The sequence below is a fragment of the Hemicordylus capensis genome, chromosome 4 (assembly GCF_027244095.1).
Source record: "Hemicordylus capensis ecotype Gifberg chromosome 4, rHemCap1.1.pri, whole genome shotgun sequence".
Lineage (NCBI taxonomy): Eukaryota > Metazoa > Chordata > Lepidosauria > Squamata > Cordylidae > Hemicordylus > Hemicordylus capensis.
Window position 1 is genome coordinate 308,039,383 of NC_069660.1, and position 21,234 is coordinate 308,060,616.

At 44.7% G+C, this 21,234-nt stretch overlaps 1 protein-coding gene across 5 annotated transcripts in view; it reads right to left on the minus strand.

The window, feature by feature from the left end:
- NDRG1 (N-myc downstream regulated 1) overlaps positions 1 to 21,234 on the minus strand; it is a 117,256-nt gene that overhangs the window by 14,484 nt on the left and 81,538 nt on the right. For all 5 annotated transcript variants that reach the window (XM_053248648.1, XM_053248647.1, XM_053248649.1 and 2 more), the window contains 6 exons: positions 8,430 to 8,535; positions 6,850 to 6,970; positions 4,687 to 4,749; positions 2,888 to 2,948; positions 2,172 to 2,258; positions 225 to 281 (listed from right to left, as the gene is read on the minus strand). In XM_053248648.1, coding sequence (XP_053104623.1) covers positions 225 to 281; positions 2,172 to 2,258; positions 2,888 to 2,948; positions 4,687 to 4,749; positions 6,850 to 6,970; positions 8,430 to 8,535 — 495 coding nt within the window. The remainder of the gene's footprint in view (positions 1 to 224; positions 282 to 2,171; positions 2,259 to 2,887; positions 2,949 to 4,686; positions 4,750 to 6,849; positions 6,971 to 8,429; positions 8,536 to 21,234) is intronic.

A 21,234-nucleotide genomic window follows, 5' to 3' on the forward strand; every position in this document is an offset into this window, starting at 1 on the left:
GCAAGCTAGGGTTTCATGTCAACTCCAGCACCTCTTGTTCGTATGGAAAGAGGCACCACTTTCAGAGAAAGCTGAATCTTTAAAAATTTTGATGTGAATGTCGTGAAGAGTTTTGCTAGAAAAACCTATCTCCGAATCCAAGTATGTTTAGATAAGCATGTGTATGTCTGAATGAAGTACAACATACAATGTTAAGAGGAATCAAAGAGTTTTAAAACATTTACCTTGCCAAAAAGATGTGAGATTACCATATCAGGTAGGGCATGAGCCCATCCAGAGATCTAGAGAATTCAGAAAAACACCACATTAAGGCAGTTCAAACACACACTCTCAGGTTTTAGTGGTCAAACTCACTCAGCACGATCTTCATATGTGACAGCAGACCATACTCAAATGAAATAGTCATTCATGCTATGACTGAGACCTTTATTTTAAGCACTGATATTTGCTGTTTAGCAACATTTTGTTGTTTAGATTTATACTCAGAGAATTATATTCATGCATCACTGGCATCTACAGCACCATGAGTCCAAGGATCAATAATTTCAAGATCAATATATTTTAAACAACGAACTATGGAGCATTAACAATTAACACCAATCCTTTGAGCAAAGAGATGTACTGATAAAGCACAGGCCAAAATTGTGAGGGTCTCTTCAAGAAGAAAATTCGATTGTTATCTTAAAATATATCAAAATCTCTAGAGTCGATTGCCCAAACTGCCAGAATCAAGAGACACAAAGGAGAGTCAGGAAAGGGCAATGCAAAAGGTGCCTAGAGAGGACTAACACACCATATCCTGTAGCCAGAACATTTTGTGTACAAGCAGCATAACTGAGTTGTGTCAGGGATCTGCTACCAATGGGAAGGAAGCAGCAACAAAATCCCACATGGAGTCAACAATGCCCACTCTTGCCATTGAATATGGGACTTCTAGTTCACCTTCAAGCTTGAAAAGCTCTGCATGCTACTACTGTTTGGTTTCAAGAGTTTTCAGACACTAAGGCAAAGAGGCATGATCAAAGTCGGAAGCAGAAAACTACTGCAGTACTATGGCACAACTGGCTAGTACATTTCAGATGTCCTTGTACCATCTATGAAGCCCAAAGCAATAGTCTGAATCTGCAATCATATTTTAGTCTAACACATTTGTTCAAGCTGAAAATCAACAATGGTATTTATGAAGTGTTGAGTGTAAAATACTGATGATACCCAAATATATTTCTCCATGTCATCATCATCATGAGAAGGCATAACCTCCCCAAATGCCTGCCTGGAGGCAGTGATGGGCTGGATGAGGGAGAACAAACTGAGACTGAATCCAAATAAGATGGAGGTGCTTATTTTGTGAGGTCAGAACTTGGGAGACAATTTTGATCTGCTAGTTCTGGATGGAGTCACATTTCCCCAGAAGGAACAGGTACACAGTCTGGGAGTGCTTCTGGATCCAAACTTCTCCCTGGTGTCTCAGGTTGAGCCAGTGGCCAGAGGGGCTTTCTATCAGCTTTGGCTGATACACCAGCTAAATCTGTTTCTAGAAATAAATGACCTTAGAACCATAGTACATATCCTCCATACTTGACTACTAAAATGTGCTCTATGTGAGGTTGCCATTGTACATAGTCTGGAAACTGCAGTTGGTTCAGAATGTGGCAGCCAGGTTGGTCTCTGGGTAATCTCGGAGAGACCATATTACTCCTATATTAAAAGAACTACACTGGCTACCAATAAGTTTCTGGGCAAAATACAAGGTCCTGGTTATAACCTATAAAGCCCTAAACAGCTTAGTCCCAGAGTATTTAAGGGAGTCTTCTTCACTACGAGCTCCATTGCCCATAGAGGTCATCCGGAGAGGTTCGTCTGCAGTTGCCACTAGTTTGATGGCTACTCAGGGACGAGTCTTCTCTGTTGCCACCCCGAGACTCTGGAATGTGCTCCCTGCTGAAATAAGAGCCTCCCCATCTCTGACAATGTTCAGAAAGTCTCTAAAAACACATTTATTCATCCAAGCCTTTTAACTAGACTTATGGTTTCAAGTTGTTTTGAGGACAATTCCCGCCCCCAATTTTTCAAATTTGTTTTATGTTGCTGTAAACCACCCAGAGATGGAAGTTTGGGGTAGTGTATGAATGAATGAATACAAACAAGCTTTAAACAGGCACAGTGTTTACCTTGGTTGCTGCCCAATCCATCCATCCTTCGGCACATGGGTTGACATTGATAAGAACAAGCCCTTCCACCATGTCAGGATAGTTAAGCTGCAGGTTGAGAAATCATTTGAATATGCATGTGAATAAATAGCCAAACACATTAGAGGTACAGGATGCAACACTGAATATTTCATTTTTAAAAGGAGAACTTAGATGATCTGGGGCAGGATACAGAGCATACCAATATCTTCATTTTGAAGGAGTACAAATCGTGAAAGTGTTTTCACTAATGAAGTTTGGCCGTGCAGTTTTCTGCCCCTATTCTGGTGAAGAGAACTGGGCTTGATGCAAATGTCCAGGACCAAGACACGACTCATCTGCTAGCCCTGGGCAAGCAGTACTGGCACATGAAAGTTATGAACCATGTCTTAAGGCAAGGATAAAAACGTACAGCATTTCCACCTAACCTTGTACAACACTTTCAGCTAGGTTTTGGCTACACACATTTTTATCCAGATCTTTTTAATGCAATAATTCAACTGAGAAGTGATGGGCTTTGATTTTTAAGCTAGCCATATGCTAGTCAGTTCTATTAAAGTTTATATACTACTTTTCAACAACAACAAAACACCGTTCTCATGGCATGCCGCACGTCAAGAGAGCATGCTTCTACAGTGCAATATGAAACTTCATGCCTTTAGAAAAGCCCCATCCTAAAAAAGACAACCCCCACTTACCGCAAATCTGGTTAAGATGTAGGCGCCAGCTCCAGTCCCCATTCCAATCACACTTTTCAATCTATAAAGGGCAGTTAAAATGAAAGTTTTCCTTTTTTAAAAAAAGGTACGGTACACTAAACCCAATCCCAGCTTAAAATAGGCTTCCCAATTGTGGTCACACCTATTTCATACTAAAACTGCACTCAGTAGTAGCTCTGTCAAGGCCTTGGAAGTAGTGAGACATATGAACAATATCACCTCCTGTTAGTCATGGTTCTGCTCTCAGCATGCCTAATGACCCTCAAGTTGCCAAGCCCTTTCTCATGAGCCCTAAAGAGCTTGCCTCTTACCTATAGAAATCATTTTTTAAAAATAAATAAATAAATAAATAGATAGATAAATAAATAAATAAATAAAAATAAAAAAACCTCCCCGCTGATTATCATTTCACCTTCCCTGAGTTGGTAAATTGCCCACCCAGATGAGCACCGCCTGTTGCCAGCAGATCCGAAGGTCAGGGTGCTGGGACGTGCCACCCCCCCCCCCGAGCTCCAATAATGTACTGCGGGAGTTCATGGTGTATTATGGGGACCCCCCTCCCTTCCCCAAGTCTGTGAGCCATGGCTCTTTGCAACCACAACTGACAAACAATCCAGAAAATGAGGTTACGGGAGCACTTGCTTCCTTAACCTCGTTTTAAGAAGGAGGCTTCATTGGGTTTGCCGTCGTGGTGGCACCGGGATTGGTCCCGATCCCGATGGTACACACATTTGTGCAAAACTGGGCTGGACTCCCTTAGCCCAGTGTTGCATGTGCGTGTGAATAGCCTCACCTTGTGTATCAGCCCTGTTGTCACCTCCAGTGCCCCTACCCTGAAATGGTGTGGCTTTTATGACGCAGCCTTTCTACCAGAAAATACGGAAAGCATCTGATCTCTGGACAGCTCAAATCGCTGCAAAAAGCAAGCTTTGCCACAAACAGAAGCACCACCAAAATTTTCCTGATCAATAGCTTCACCTTATCAGCAGCACTGACTCTTGACCAGGACAAATGTAAGAGTGCAGGAGAAGCAAGTAAGTTCCACAGTTGCAGTGTCAGGGAATGGAGACATTAGAAAAGCAAAGCTGACTCTTATTTACTGTAACAGATCAGCAGGCATCCTTATTCAGACAACCAGGAGATCTCCCTAGGATAGCTTCTGCAGTCACTGGGGTTCATATGGGATGGGTTCACACATACAGCAGCATTTGAGGTTTGTGCAAGCAGCTGGTTCCCAGGGGGTGTGCTTCCCCCCCGCCGGCCCCAGTCTTTATCTCCTGCCCTGGTGCCTATATGCCAAGATTGGTGGGTTCAGATGACACAAGCAATCTCAGCATATCCTGCCCTATTTCCATCAGGGAGCCAGACATCTTTAACTTATTTCAAATCTATATTACAGAGGTTTGGTTCCCTGAAAGAAGAAGAGCAGAATATACCAAGACTGGTGCATTTGGACAACACAAATCTTGGCATGGTCAACACAGTGGCAGGAAGTAGTGGCTCACACGGGAAGCATGCCCTCCCAAGTAACTGGCTGCTCACAGGAACCTCAGGTGGTGCATATGTCTGGACCATGGATAAGATCAGGCTATAACCCAAGGGTCTAATATACTTTGGATTACAGGCTTACTGCATGGCAAATTCAATAGGCTGGAAGTGACAGTACATCAGGTGTTAAAATAAACCTTCTAATAGTATGGTGCAATGGGAAGACTGCTTGTCACAATTTGCACTGGAAATCCTAAGCAACTTGGCTGTAGGCGAACAATGCTACTCACCCAAACTGTTTTAGAATTCCAGGGAGCATTTCAGCCAGTTGATCCATGGAAGGGTACATGTATCTAAGAGAATTGTTGAAGAAAAACATGATTTAGTCAAGCTTCAGTTAAAGGACAGGATGCTACACCTGAACAGACAGCAAATTGGAACATCTCTAATGCAAGTTTGATTACCGTTGGCAGAAAATAATCTATGCTAGTTTGCCAAGGCTGAGACCAAGTCCCATGAGACTGAGGTCCTTCAGAAACAAGGCAGAAACTGTTTATGCATATGGATGCTGCTAGTTCAATTCATGTATAATAAATATGGGGTAGCAGATCGCTCCACTAGACTCATTCCAAACTTTTAAGGTTGTATGGTGTGGTTTGCCTTGCTATTAAAGAATAGCCTTCCCATAAAAGGATATCTATCTATATATTTAATTCTCTAAGGCATACCTGTAGCTAATCCTATGCATGGCAGCTCTTGCGAGAGTTTGGAGAACTGCCGGATAGCCATGGGACAGGTGGGAGGGAGGGAAGAAGCTGGCCCACCCGTCAGCCAGCCAGAAAGGGGGGGTGGAGAAGAAGCCAGTGCCCAGCTGACCAAAAAGCGGTGGGCAGGCCACCTGGCCAGAAACAGAGGAGAGGGAGAAAAAGCCCACCTGCCAGAAAGCAGGGGGCAGGGTGGGAGAAGAAGCCGGTGCCTGGCCAGCCAGAAAGCAGCAGGTGGGCCAGCTGGCCAGAAAACAGGGGGCGGGAGAAGGAACCAGCACCCAGGTGGCCAAAAAGCGGCTGGGGAGGGGACAGGAAAAAGGTAGTGTGCGGGCCGGTGGCACAGATGCTCTGTGCCCGGCCCAGCTAATTTCAAATATTCCATGAGACACAAGCACTGCAGAACAGAGTGCACTAGAATATATACTGGACAAAACATTTTATGGACTCCCATAATACTGTAGTGGTAGTATAGCCAATAGCAGTAATAGCATGCATGTAGCAAGTCATATTTCCAGCCACATGCACTGTACAGGGAGCCGGAGGCTGGGATTGGCCACAACTCTCTACCAAGTGGACATGCATTTGCTGCCAAGCAATGACAGAAGCCATGCTGGGTCACACGTTAATCTAAATCAGACTTCCAGAAAGCATTCCTTAAAAGCTCAAGGGTCCCAAACTGGTTTAGATGGCAATTCTGAAGAAGGCACTTGGACTTCAAGGAAACCAATCCAAAGGCACATCCCTTCTCACTGTAGAGAGCCTAGTCCCTTAACCTTCTGGCATCACCAAGGCACAGAAAATGAGACAGGAGAGGTTATGGAGAAGCAAGAGGCTCTCCTAGCAACTGATGTTACTCCTTTGGGAGTATCCTTTCCAACCACACACAAAGCCTGCACCTTGGGGTCTTGTTTCAGATTTTTAATAGCCAAGGAAGTAGCGAATCCACCTCGGGTTCCTCTGAGCACAGCCAACAACAAGTGGGAGGGCCTTTTCTGCTGTGACATCCAGCAACTGAACTTCCTGCCACGGAGATCTGATCAGCTCCCACTCTTCCAGGGTTCCACAAAAGTGTTAAAAGTATGTTCTAGCCAGCTTTTGATTTAGTTTATGCACCGATTGGCTTAGGCCAGAGATTCTCAAACCCACGTCCTCGGATGATGCTGGGCTGCAACTCCCATCACTGCAGTCCAATATCATCCAAGGACACATGTTTGAGAACCCTTAGTTTGGGCATGTGGTGTTACTGATTTCAGACAACTCGTTGTAATGCACCTTGGGCATGTCCATAAGGAGAGGATGGACATGATGTGGTTGCTTTTTTATATATAAAAACCAAGCACCATTTATGAACCGATGTATTCTTTAAGCTTGTCCCTCTATAGCCTTGCTCCAGGAATGCACACCACCCAAGTTTGAGCAGGTAGCAACCAGGGAGAGGGCCTTCCCTGGGGTGATGCCTCACTGAAGGAATTTGCTCCTCAGAAATATCCACTCTGTGTTAACTTATCTTTTAGGCACCCCATTAAAAAAGTGAACAGGCTTTTAATGGATTACCCCTGTTCTCGGCCATTTTAACTCATTTTTGCTTTTATTATTAACATAAATATTATAAGCTGCCTTGAATGCTTGAAAAAAAGCAGAAAAGCGGGACATAAAATTTTAAGTGCATTTCCAGAACCAACTTACCCTGTTGGAAAAGAGGCGGCTCCATCTTGCTGTCCAGGGGCATCCACATGGCAGACTGCAAAGTGATGTGTGATTTCTTGCATATCTTCATAATTATAGAGGGGGTTGAAACAGGTTTTATCTATAGGGAAGAAGAGGAGAGCCATGAACAGATGTGTGCATCTGAAACAGGAATTGTGCCCCCACCCCGCACATGTACACACACACAGCTAGAGTCTGTTAACATCTGAAGCAACACTTAAGGCTTTACTTTGCAGGTAAGTGTGGCTGTCATCACCTTGTTCCCAAGGTGGCAAGGAAGTTCCCAAGGAAGATCTCTTAACAGGGAGATCATCAAGTCATGTTTTAATACCAAATTTGTCTGATAGGCACCAAGTGGGGGAAAAGTCTTTCAAAAGAAAAATAGCCATGGACTGCCATAATATGTTCAAGCCAGTGACAAACTCAAGTTTTTACCTGTGTTTATTCCCATTTCCATCCCATTTCCATACTACTGTTGCTGATGCTGTGTTTGTTCTCACTGCATTTCTACTTAATAACTGCCCACGTTCTTTTTGGAAGGTGAGGTATGAATTGTTTTGGGGGGGAAATCATGTTTAGGATAGGCAAGCCTGAAACACCAGAGAACAACCTACAGGCTCATTTCCATCATAAATGCTGATCTATGCTCAATTTCTAGGCTATTCTTTTCATGAGCCTCTCAGAGAATTTATAACCATGAAGTAGCCTCCAAGGATGCATTTCTACAAGCCCCTGAAACTGTGCAGAGATGGTATTGAGAGAACATTCAGCTGGTCTTAAAGATCACAAGGAGAGGGACAGCGACAGCCCAGTTGCCCTTGGACCAGGCATATTTCAGAAGCGGAAAGGTTTGTGCTTTCAAAAGCACTGAAGCCAGGACTTTATTATTTTCTCCAACTTAGAATTATTATTATTCCCTTTATAGATGTAATCTTGAACTGGCCTTCCTCTGATCCCATCCAAACAGAATACAGTAAACCTGTTAGCCTCAAGTACACAAGGAACTGCGGGTGAGGTAAAGGGATGGAGAAGGGGGAAGGGGTAGAAGGTTTAAGAGGAAGTACAGGAATCTAGGTTTATAAGGTGGAAACTCTTCTTAGCATACACATTCTGGAACTGCAACATCAGCTATAGGACCCTAGGATACGATAGGATAGGATACAAGCACAAACATTTTTTAAGTGGTCAACTTTTGCAGACTGCCTTGTAGAGACCAAAAAGGCCCTCATTTAAAGGCAGCTTTGGTTTATTCTCTATTGTCCAGTCAACACACTGAGCAGCATGGCAAAGAGTGATGCCAGCATTACCTTCTTTTCCACTAGGATAATTTGTTATAAGACGAATCAGTTACTCCTTTACCACCACGTCTGCTGTTACTATATTTTTTAGTAGCTAGGAAGGTTTTGCTGCCTTGTAAGTGAAATCAAAGGGATTGTTTGCACAAACACTTCTTACTTAAGGTATTGCATAAACTAGATCATACATGAGAATACAGAAGACAGCTCTTCACACACACCAAGTTATGGGATGTCCCAAAGCCAGCTCATCATCACACTTACGATTCAGTCCAATATCATGGTATGTTAGAATGGCAGGTCTGTTTCCTCTTGGAGTCCCACACATGGTGACATGGACCGAACCATGCACCGTCTCAACATCTTGTTCCTGTGGAAGAGAAGGACCATTGCTTATGAGCACTTTCCTCAGCAGCCAGGGACCATGTCTCACCACCAGCAAAGGGATACCCAAATTCCTTAAGTCATCAGATAACACCAATCAAAAACAGGTTCCCGTATCATAATGTGTTCCCAACCATATGTCCAGTGGTAAAGTAATAGCCATTGCCAACTAGGGACTTTTATCGAGGGCATGTGACTATTTGGGAGACCAAACAACTATCTGAGGGGCCCAAAGACTTTTTTTTAAAAAAAATTGTTATGTTGTCGGAAGTTCTGGGGGGCAACTGTAACATTTTGTTGGCTGAGAACACTTTGCTCCCATGAGCAGCTTCTCTTCCTCTGTCTGCTTCCCCTTCTTGCTGCCCATCCATCCAATGGGGAAGCCAGAGGGGAGGTTCTGCTTCAGTGGCAGCTTGCTGAGTCATGTGATGCAGGAGCACCAATAGGTGGGCCCGGCAGCTGCAGCTTGCTTCCTGCATGTGGTGGCAGCAGTGAGAAGTCCGCAGTTAGCTAACTTTACTCAGTCAGCAGCTTCCCCTGCTCACTGAGTCAAAAGGCACCTTTTAAAGTGGTGAATCTCTTCTGTTTATCATGGAGAGAGCATCTGGCCCTATCCAAACCCATCGCGGCATTCTTTCAGTGGCTGATGTTGCTGTTGCATTTTGTTTTAGATTGTAAGCCCCTTGGCATCACAAAGGGCTTATTTTTGGCATTATTTTTCTTTGAAAACCACAGTGAAGCCTTCTGTTGAAATGTGAGATATAGATGTTTGTAGTCAGAGAACAGCAAGCGAGTGGGAGACCACGCATACACTGCAGTGCCAGCATGCAAAGAGGCTGGCTGCCCTGCCTTGAGCCCAGAGGGGAAGTGGGGAGGAGAACAGAGGACTGGGGGTGTGGTAAACCTAACCAGATGAATCCAGAGTTAAGGAGCAGGGGCCTTGAGAACTCAGCACCTAGGTAACAAACTGAGCAGACATACAGCTCATCTGGTCATCAGCTTCACAGTGATGAGCTGTATTTATTCTCAAATTATCCATTTTAAATTAAAATATGCATATAACACATCAACAACCATATAGTAAGTTTTAGGGAAATTTGAGACTTTTTGTGTGTGTCAAAAGGGTCCTCTATTTCTGCCTTTTTGGTGATTGATATCAACTTTTTCTACCATCTGGACCTGGCAACCCTATTAGCCACTAGTTTCTGGTGCAGAATTGCTCAAGAGTAGGAAAAGTCTTTGTTCATTCACACACACACACACACACACACACACACACACACACACACACACGGTACTATGCCCTGGGAGCTTATATTTGATCAAGTGATTTGGCCATTTCGTTTTCTCCACAAGCTAAAAATCTACTAGGAATTTGAAGCCTGCTTTAGAAACATTGCAACACACTAAACAATATTAAGTTTCATTATGCTGAAAATGTTGAGTAGATAGAATAGCACTTGTTCTACTTCAGATCCCAGGCATAGTTTGAAGAGACGTGATACAGAAACCTAACTAAAGCTAAGCAGGTCCAGGTCTGGTCAGTGCCAGTGTGAGAGATCTCTTGGGAACCCCAAATACACCATACTACCTTGAGCTCCTTGGAAGAAAAGTGGGATACCTATTTTGACATTAATCCATTAGGTATTGGTATTTTAGGAGTCATGGGAGATACGTTCTGTATTTCTACACGCCAAGCTTGCTTGAGATTTTCTCTAAGGTCTACAAAAGTAGCTTTAAAACAGCTGTCTGAAATTAGTACATAGAAGTTTATAAAAATGTCTGCACTGTTAGCAGTTACCCTTTTGTGGTGCCATTACAAAAAGTATTAGTAAGAGACTGAGCAGAATAGATGGGGGAAGATGCATGCATATGGGAAACTGACAAGTTTATTGCCAATTTCTAGAAATTTACTCCTATTATATGTATTAGTATCTGCGTTGCTGCCAGTGAGTCTGTCCTCCCTCTTCAAATAGGAGATTTTGTAATTTTGTTCTAAACATTCAGTATCTACAACATGTTCCCACACGCAGTGCGAGAAGAAAGTCAAAGGGCCAGTTACATGCTGTTGCTTCATAGACTCAATGTTTAGAGCTCTGCACTGGAAGGTTTCACCCAGAAAATGTCCTTTATTATACTGTACACCACAGTGGGTAGCATCTAGTGTTGCAACTTGCCAACTGTCAGAAGCTCCTTCTGCAAGCAAAAGGCATTGTGCTTACACACAACCCCGTCTGCTCTTACAAGAAGCTTCCATCAACAGGACACGGTACCAAAGGTCTGGATGCCACCCAGTGTGCTTCCAGAGCATCTGTTCCTTGCTGCAACGAGCCTTAAAAAATACACAAAACTCATTCAGGGGTACAACTCAGGAACACATCCCTTTGCATCCAGTATTAAACACACTGGTGAAAACTAACTCACAATCAAAGCAGCAAAGTTCTGCTAATTCTAAAAACTGTTACCATAATTAAAGTACTTTGGTAAAGAGGTACTTGGCAGTGAGGTCAGTTCAAAATTGCTCCAATACTAACGGAAGTCAACCCCCACAAAAACTAGACCCTTCAAATTTTCGCCATGTCTTCCTCATTAGAATACTTACAGCATTATGCAATAAATAGGCAGTATCTTCCACATCCAGCACCATTTTTAAACAGTGCAGTTTGGTATTAATCTCAAGGAGTCCAAAGAGAAAACGAGGACCAGATTTTACTTGGACTTTGTGGTAAGCTGGGTTATATAGCCAAGCTGCTGGTCCGCCTAAGCCCACAGCTCCCAGAATGCCTCACAGAAGAACACTAACTAGTCCAGAAGGACGTCATTCTTAAGCAGGATTTAGAACAGGTTGACCGCAAGAGCCCATGCCGCACAGCTCAGACCTGAAGGGTGGGGGCGGGAGAGGGAGGAGAGAGTCAGGGCCTTTCCAGAGAACATCACCCTATATCGGACATGTAGCAGCACATTCATACTAGTGTTGTATAGGAGCCTTAACAAAATAATCCATGCCAACATAAATGGACTGCCTTGCTTTGGGACAACAGCAATGTTCCTGTTTCTTTTGGACATAGCTGCAGAGGTGCCCTCCTAGTCTTCTCTTTGTCAAGGTCACCCAGTTTTGTGAAAGGATGAGGCACTCCATGAATTAACAAATTATATATATATATAAAAATGGCAAAGTGTTCCCAGGGGTGCAGCTGAGGGGTAGGTGGTGGCATGCAGGTATGTGCATGTATGGGTCTGCGCATGAACGGGAGGCAGGGGGTTCCATCCCCCCACCGCTGCTGTCTCCAAAAAATGCTGGCGTGCCAAGCACCGGCCACTTCAGGTATGATGCTGACTGGGGCTGCAAGGAGAGATGTAGCAGCCCCACACCAGCGTTTTTGGAGACAGCACCATTGGTGGGAAGATGGGCACCCTCTCCTTAAAGGTAACCCCCACCACCACCAGACCTCTGAACCAGTTTGCACATCCCTAGTGGCATGGACATTTGAAGGAAAGAGTCTTTTTTAAAGGTCTGATCTGTGTGGCATTGAATGCAAGTGTAGCTATTACAGGAAGCAAGTTCAGAGTAGCTTCCACCTAGAGGTTACAGTGTACCAATCACTGGAGGTCAGGATTATGAATTGCTGTAACCCCCTCTAAGCCGTAAGGGTAAGCTGGGTGCTTTGAAGAGTGCACGGCAAGTGCATCCTCTGGCCCATTTCCTGAGCACACCAAGCTGTGCAAGAAGCACTTCTTTGTGGTGCCCCCCATGCAACCACATGCCAGGCTGCCAACTGGGTGGGGAAATACCACTGCAGTTGGCTTGTTGTGGATAGCCTGTTTTTGTGTACCGCTTTCCCCCAAAAGAGTTTCAAAGCAGTTTACAAAGAAAAAGAACGATGGTATATATGGGGCCCTTTAACGAACGCTCAAATGAATAGCCTCTGAGGTGCGAGCCAACTTATTTTCATAATTCTCAGATCTGGCTGCAGTATGGAGACAGCCATAGCCAGGAGCAGTCTCCCTTGTGAACTGCTGCACAGGAACCATGTGGAGCAACAGCCACATAGGGATGTGTTCAAGCTATGTCTGCATGGCAGTCATTTTGTGAGAAGTGATCCATAACGGTAAGAACCTCATGCAGCAATGATGTTTCCTGTGGCAAATGTATGGCGAGAGAAAAGGGAAGATGTATCTTTTAGCATCTACAAAGGAACTGCAGCCAATTCTGCGTCCCTGATGCACATCTCCATGTGCTTGTGAGATGTGCATCTCCCTTTCACACCATGCACTTGCCGCAATAAGCATCAATATCATTGCAAACACCATTGCTGTATGAAATGACTTCATCTGCAGGTACTTTGACTCTTGGCTTTGTTGCAGAAAACATGGTTATTGGTGTAGATTATAACTACTGCCTTCCAAGCCAACCCCATACTTCTTGATTATATACTTTGCCAGATGGTTAATTGGATTCGACACTTTCTCATGCAAGAGCAAGAGTTTTACTCACAAAAGAATTTGAAGGCGCACTAATTACACTAGCAAGTCAAAACCCTCTCCACATTGACAAAGCTCCCAGCTTCACTTCACAACTGACCTAGAAACCTGCTGGTGTGATTTCAGGAAGAATTCTTCTCTGAAGATGTAGCACACTAAAAACAGATGGAAGCACATCCGAATCAACGTCAGTGTTATAGTAAGAGGCTCTTTACTGACCGATTTGTATTAAAACACTATCTTGGAAAAAAAATATCCAAGGTACACTAATCCGCTAGAAGGATAAAGACAAAACGTGCCATCTGTTCTTGTCTCTCTAGCTTTTCAGCAGGCACATCCCTGCTTGTTCGGCTAAACAATGGCACGTGGCCGTTAAACACAAGTCTGAAGGGTGCCAACACCGTCTGAACTGTGACAGTTTGACTGACAATTGTCTCAATTAGAGGAGACATTTGTATGTCAATGCCAAATGAAAAGGCATTAGTGGCAGAATGCACAAATGTCTGGGCTACATTTAGAAGCTTAAAGAAACTAGAAAGGGGAAAAGGTTTCAGAGACGGAGAATAGGTTTTCTGTGTCCCTTTGACAACTCCTCCTTTTTCATTCTTGAACCTGCAGTCTTTCCCTCTTTCATACATCGAAGAAAAACTACATAGAAGCAGTACACACACACACACACACACACGATCACTTGACTACAACATCAAGTGTGGTTTGTCAAGCAGAATTCTTTACAAAACATCCACCACTGGGAGAACGTTCATGTAGCTCTCATATAATACTTCCCAAACCTAGTTCACAACCTCAGTTGCAAGATATATTTCATTTCTCATCATAGCACATATACATGGTAGAAGACAGCCTGGCTATATAAGCTGTTACTCTGGGGTTTTGCCCCATTTCTTTCGGCAGACTTAGCAGCTCCTGCAAGACATTGTGGGATTCTCAGGGAAGCACCAAACATTTATGGCTAGCAGTTCCTCAGAGAGTCTTGCAGATCTCCAACTTATTTTATACCAACTTTTGAGTCAAGAAAGGCTCCACAAGGTGAGCAGTAGCTGCATTATAAGTGCACATTAATACAATCTATAAACCAAACAAGTTGTTCTAGTAAGAACTAATCAGCCTATTTTCCTTTCAGTGTCTCCACAATTGGACTAAATTTGGTTCAAATCAAGATCCACAAGTTAGATCTCTTGCACCTCAAATGTTCATGTATCCACCATCTTGGATTGGAGTGGATGACATCACAAACTACGCCACTGAGGGGTCCCTATGTGTCCCTACAGCTGCAGCAAATTTGGTTCAAATTGGTTAAGCGGTTCACAAGTTAGCTCACTTGCACTTCAAATGTTTACACATCCGTCATCTTGAATCAGCATGGATGACATCATCACAAGCTATGCCATTGAGGTATGCATGTGTGTCACTCATTGCAACTGTACCTAATTTGTTTTAAATTGGTTAGACAGTTCACAAATTAACCTACTTGTACCTCAGATGTTCATGTGGCCGCCATCTTGAATTGGAATGGATGACATCACACACCATGCCATCAGGGCATACCTATGTGTCCCTACAGTTATAGCAAATTTGGTTCAAATCAGTTAAGCGGTTCACAAGTTAGCCCATTTGTGCCTCAAACGTTTACGTGTCTGCCTTCTTGAATCAAAGTGGACGACATCATCACAGGCTATACCATTGAGGTGTCCCTATGTGTCCCTACAACTGTACCCAATTTGGTTCATATTGTTCCAGGCATTGCGAAGTTGATATTGAGAGACACATGGAGACACAGAAAGCCAGGTGATCTCATAAGCTAAAAACCAATTGGATTCAGCAGCAGTAAACCAAAGCAAAGAACCAGCAAGACGACTTCGGCAGAGCAGCCCTTCAAAACCTCAAACTCTGGAAGACCAACACAGGCCTACCAGTAGAAAAGAGTCGTCCACAGAAGGGAGTTAGAGAGGCTTCATGGTTTGAAAGATGCATTCCTTCCTGGGGAGCTTACCACCATATTCCTTTACACAATAGGGCTGGCAAATGAAAAGATAAATTAGTGAACAAGTTCTCTGCATTCATCCGGCCAGGAGTTTAGTATGCCATATGTTGTTCAGAAATTTCAACACTCTTTAGCCATTCTAATACATGACTAATCATTTACTCCTTTGGGCCTGTGTAAGTAGATGCCAAATCAAGTTCAATTTTAGTTTATTTGAGAAGCAATACAGCACATCAAGCTCCTACTTTACAGAGGCAACACACCACAGTGCTACAGCACCAGGCTGGGAGTCGAGCAGCCATTATAGCCAAGGCTACCACATGCTACAGTCCTGACCATCTTATATTATTTATTAGATTTGTACACTGCCCCAAACCGCCGTCTCTGGGCAGTTTTCAGCAACATAAAATAAAGTACATCAGAAATTAAAACCATGAAGCAATTTTAAACTACAAGTCTTGATAAAAAAGCTTGGGTTAATAAATGTATCATTAGAGACTTTCTAAAAGTTGTCAGAGATGGGGAGACTCTTATTTCAGCAGAGAGCGATTCAAGATTCTTGGGGGCAGCACCAGAGAAGGCTTGTCCTTGTGTAGCCACCAGACCAGCCGATGGCAACTGTAGATGAACCTCGCCAGATGATCTCAATGGGCAATGGAGATCATAGTGAAGGAGATGGTCTAAACCATTTAGGGCTTTATAAGTTATAACCAGCACCTTGTATTTTGCCTGGAAACTTATTGGTAGCCAGTGTAGTTCTTTTAATCTAGGAGTAATATGGTCTCTTCAAGAAGACCCAGAGACCAACCTGGCTACCGCATTCTGTGCCAACTGCAGTTTCCAAACTGTGTACAAAGGCAGCCCCACATAAAGCGCATTGCAGTAGTCAAATCTCGATTATGGCAATCAAGACAGGTCTGTGTTATAAGGTCCACTAATGTGTTTTTTAGCAGTAGAGCAGGATTTGTTTTTTAAAAGCACGCATGCCCAAACAAACAAAATTCATTCTGTGGAATGAATGGTTCTGAAAAAATGCAGGAAAGTTAACAACAGTTCAGTACAGCTGTGCTTCGGAATGTCCCAAGTTGAATACAGTATGTATACTACGCTTCAGAAATGTGTGGAATAGGGGTTTACATGAACCACAGTTTGAGCACTGGTTCGATGCCATGGAGTGTGAGCTTTAAAAAAAGAGGAGAGCAGATCCTTACTTGCTCTCTGACACCCCTTGCAGCTTCCTGCTGGGGTGATGCTCATCCCAAACAATCCCACGTGGCACCAGCACGCACATGTGTCCACAAATGTGTGGGTGCCATCTTCATGGTTAGCATGGTGTTGCTTACCACACAAATGGTATCATAATGGATATCATGTGCATGCTGGTGTCACATGGGGGTACTTGGGATGAGCGTCACCCCAGCAGGAAGCTGCAAGGGGTGGCAGAAAGTGGTTTTGTTCCTGGCAGCAGTATCAAAGCAGTGTGCACGCACATGCATTCAGAATGGGACCTTCCTGATTAAACCTGAGCGGGATCTAAAATGAACTGTGCGGACACCCAAGAACTTGTGAACATGTGCATGTGGCAGAGAGCAGGTAAGGACCTGCTCTTTTTCTTAAAGCTCCCATTCTCCTCCCCATGGCACCGAACCAGTGCTCAAACCATGGTTCATGCACACCCCTAGTGCAGAGGCTCCCAGCATGCCCATCTCCATGCAACACTACACACTTCTGGTGTGGGAGTATGTGCTTTTTTATGAGAAGTAAAGCCCAGTACTGCCCCAGCAATGGCTGGGTAGGCATGTGAGGAAACACTGAGGTTTAACCCTTTCTCCAATGAGCTCCGTGGGGGAAGAGACCATACCTCTCAGCACTTGCCACATACCTTCCCAGCCATCGCTGGGGTAGTATGGGGCTCTGCTTCCCATGAAGGAGTTCCCTACCATTGGAAGCGTGCAGTACTAAATGGAGACATGTGCTCCCAGAGCAGTGCACGGTCCCAAAGAGGTGGAATGCATTATTCAACTAGATGTTCCAAGGCACAGCCCTGCAAACAGTATGCTTACAGTAGGGGTCATTGTGGCTAGGGATTATGGGAGTTGAAGTCCAACATCTGGGGACCCACGTTTGAAAACGTCTAGTTCACAGAGTATGTACTTTGGACCTACAGGTATATAATGTGTGAAGCTGTGATGGCCTTGGAAGTTGTGACAGCATTTCCTACCATCAGTTTCCTCCTAGACAAGCAATAGCACTATCCTACCCAAGCAGAACCTGCTTCAAAGCTATTCTACTGGTAATTGTTATTTATGTGTGTAACAATGCCAACCAAGAGGTCCTTATGATGGTTATCTGGGGTCTGGGAGTGTACCACTTCAAGCTATAGGTGGGGCTCACATGATTAATGCTTCCCCAACAAGAAAATTCCTTCAGATGTCTCTGCAAGTCAGAGAGCCGGCTACCATTTAAAACCAGGCAACTATGAATTAACTTGCCGGCTCACCAGTGGCGAGTGCCTCCAGCCCTCTGGCAAGCAGGATACCCAGCACCACACATTTCTCCTCCCTAGAAGTCTTGTCTCCACTGCCATTTTTGAGACAGTAAGCAACAGCTGGAATCCTTTCTGAGCAGTAGCAAAGGACTCCCACCATTTCTTACCATCTCCATATCCCAGTGCAAAGAGCAGAAGACCTGCCTCTCTCCTAAGCCCTCTGCCTATTTGGCAGAAAGGGATCTGGGGGAAGAGAAGGGAGTGGTGGGGGAGACCACAAAGCCAAGCCTAAATTTATGGATCCCCGCCTTTAGCCCTCACTATGCCAGTTTCCCATATGAAGGTTCTCATATGGAGCACACTCAATCATGCAAGATTCCACCTGCGTGATTCACCACCTCAGCCACAACCATGTCTAGATCGGCTGATCTGGCAGTTGAAAGCACACCACAGGCTTGACTAGCATTGTATGAGCACACACCATCCTCCAGGCTGCTATATCTGGCATTTTTAATGCTCTTAAATGCTCAGGGCACAGCAGAGGATATACATTAGGTGCTCACTTTCAAGGGCGCTCTTTGGACCGGATTTCTAGGACAAAGTCTGGTCCTCAGCACTGACTCCTGCGGGGGTGGGTGGGGTGTCTCCAAATGTGCGGGTGGGTGGGGTGTCTCCAAATGTGCAGCCTGCTTGCGGCCTGCCTGACATGCCCACAGGGCTCACCTGCTGATCTCCTGTTGGATGTGGTGGGGTGTGGGCTGGGCTGAGAGCCAAGCAGGCCTGCTGCCTGTGGTGGCTAAGGCAGTGGGCCTAGCCTGGGCGCCCATGATGCTCATGCCGGAGCGATTTTACTAATGAGTGGCACAAATGCATAACTAGTACATAAAACAGTCACATAGTTGTAATGCACACGTGTCGCACTGCGCAGGCATTAGCAGCCAGACCCAGTGCCTTAGCCACCAGCAGCAGCTAGGTGTGCTCGACTGTCAGCTCCAACCCCCCACAGCGCCCAACAGGAGATCAGCAGATGAGCACAGCTGTGGGCTGCACATGTGGACCCCCCCCCCCCACCAGCCATTTGGAGGCCACCATTTGGATAGCCAGGAGAGCTGTGGGCATGAATTGTTTTTTTAAAGGTTTCAGATTTCCCTGAAGTGGGTGTGTATGCTCCAAGGCCTCTTAGGTCTGGGCTCCAGAATTGCCTAGGAGTGCCACTGCTCACCTTTGAGTTCTATTTACTAGCAGATATCAAACTTCAGGAATATTGTGCAATTGCAGAGCTAGGAGTAACAGTTAGAGGTGTGCACAAAACTGGCTGGCCGAGTTCGGTTCGAGTCCGAACCAGACCCACACTGGACTGGGCCAATTTGGTTTTGCCCCCATCGAGCCCCTTCCTCGGTTCGGTTCGGGGGTGTGTGTGTGTGAACATTTGATTTAAAAAAAAATTCCTGTCCTAAGTTTCCCTCTCCCCCCGCCAGCCTCAGTTCGGGCATTCTTCGGCCCATTCCAGGCCTTTCCCCCTCGCGGTAGCCATTTTTGGAAGGGTGGTATAGAAACTGAATGAATGAATGAATTTTAGAGGCTGCCACACATGTTCAGTGGCCTTCAAAATGGACAATGTGAGGAGGAAAGGCTTGGAATGGGCTGAAGAATGCCAAAAAATTGGTGTTTTTTGGCAAAATGGAGGCCAGTGGGGAGGGGCCCTGTGCAAAACGCTCCCTGGCCTTGGAGAAGCCCCCCCCGAAGGGGTAAGTACTAAACAATTTTTAAATTAAAAAAATCACATGCAAACCACCAGCCCCCCATGGCTGGAGGGATGAAAGAAACGTTCAGTCAAAATGTCAAACCTAACTAGTTAGATGTCGAACCTGTTTGCACATTCCTAGTAACAGCTACCATTGTTATGAAGTTGCAATACCTTGATGCGATGCAAACTGTGTCTTAAGGGTTGTGCTATTGCACTACCACATAAAACACTGACTGCCCTCCTGTCTAATCAAGCACTCGCAGAACTGAGGCATTTGGGGGGTGAAGGATAAAGAACTGAGTCAGATAGAAGTGACAAGAGATGATGGTCTAAACTGTCTGGAAAAATTAAAAACTAGCAAAACGCCAGGGTCAGATAGCATCCATCCAAGAGTCCTTAAAGAACTCAAATGTGAAATTGCCTACCTCCTTGCTAAAATATATAACTTATCCCTGCAATCAGCCTCTGTAACAGAGGACTGGAAAGTAGCCAATATGATATTCAAAAAGGGATCCAGGGCGATCCAGGAAATTACAGGCCAGTTAGCTTAATGTCCATTCCAGGCAAACTGATGTAAAGCATCCATAAGGATAAAATTGTAAAGCACACAGAAGAACAGGCCCTGCTGAGAGATAACCAGCATGGCTTCCGCAAAGGTAAATCTTGCCTCACCAACCTTCTGGAGTTCTTTGAGAGTGTCAACAAGTGTGTGGATTGAGGTGATCCAGTTGACATAGTCTACCTGGACTTCCAAAAAGCTTTCAGCAGAGTTCCTCATCAAAGACTGCTGAGGAAACTTAGCAGTTATGGAATAAGGGGACAAGTAAACGTGTGGATTGCTAACTGGTTGAAGGACAGAAAACAGAAGGTAGGTATAAATGGAGAGTTTTCACAGTGGAGGGAAGTAAGAAGCAGGGTCCCCCAGGGTTCTGTAGTGGGACTGGTGCTTTATCCATAATATATTCATAAATGATCTAAAAGTAGGGGTAAGCAGCAAGGTGGCCAAATTTGCAGATGATACCAAACTCTTTCAGGTAGTGAAATCCCAAACGGATTGTGAAGAGCTCCAAAAGGATCTCTCCAAACTGGGTGAGTGGGCGACAAAGTGGCAAATGTGGTTCAATGTTGGCAAGTGTAAAGTGATGCACATTGAGACAAAGAACATTGGGACAAAACCACCCGAGCCATTTTGGAAAGGTGGTATACAAATTGAATAAATAAATAATAAAAACCCCAACTTCAGGAGAGGGATCTTGGGGTTGTGGTGGACAGCTTGTGCAAGATGTTGACACAATATATGGCAGCTGTGAAAAAGGCCAATTCCATGCTAGGGATTATTAGGAAGGGGATTGAAAATAGAACTGCTAATATTATCATGCCCTTATAGAAAACTATGTTGCGGTCACACTTGGGAGTACTAGAAAGGGGGCAACCAATAAGATCAGGGGCCTAGAGCACCTTCTTTATGAGGCAAGGTTACAACACCTGAGGCTTTTTAGTTTAGAAAAAAGACGACTGCAGGGAGACATGATAGAGGTCTATAAAATCATGCATAGTGTGGAGAACATGGAAAGAGAGAGAAACATCTCTCACACACATAACACTAGAACCAGATGTCATCCCATGAAATCGGTTGCCAAGAAATTTGGGTCTAACAAACCGAAGTACTTTTTCACACAACACGTAATCAAACTTGTGGAATTCTCTGCCACAGGATGTGGTGTTGGCTATTAGTTTGGATGGCTTTAAGAGGGGTTTGGATAACTTCATGGAGGAGAGGTCTATTAACGGCTACTAGTCTGAGGGCTGTAGGTCAACTTCAGCCTCAGAGGCAGGATGCCTCTAAATATAAGCTGTAGGGGAGCAATAGCAGGAGAGAGGGCATGCCCTCAACTCCTGCCTGTAGGCTTCCAGTGGCATCTGTTGGGCCACTGTGTGGAACAGGATGCTGGACTAGATGGGCCTG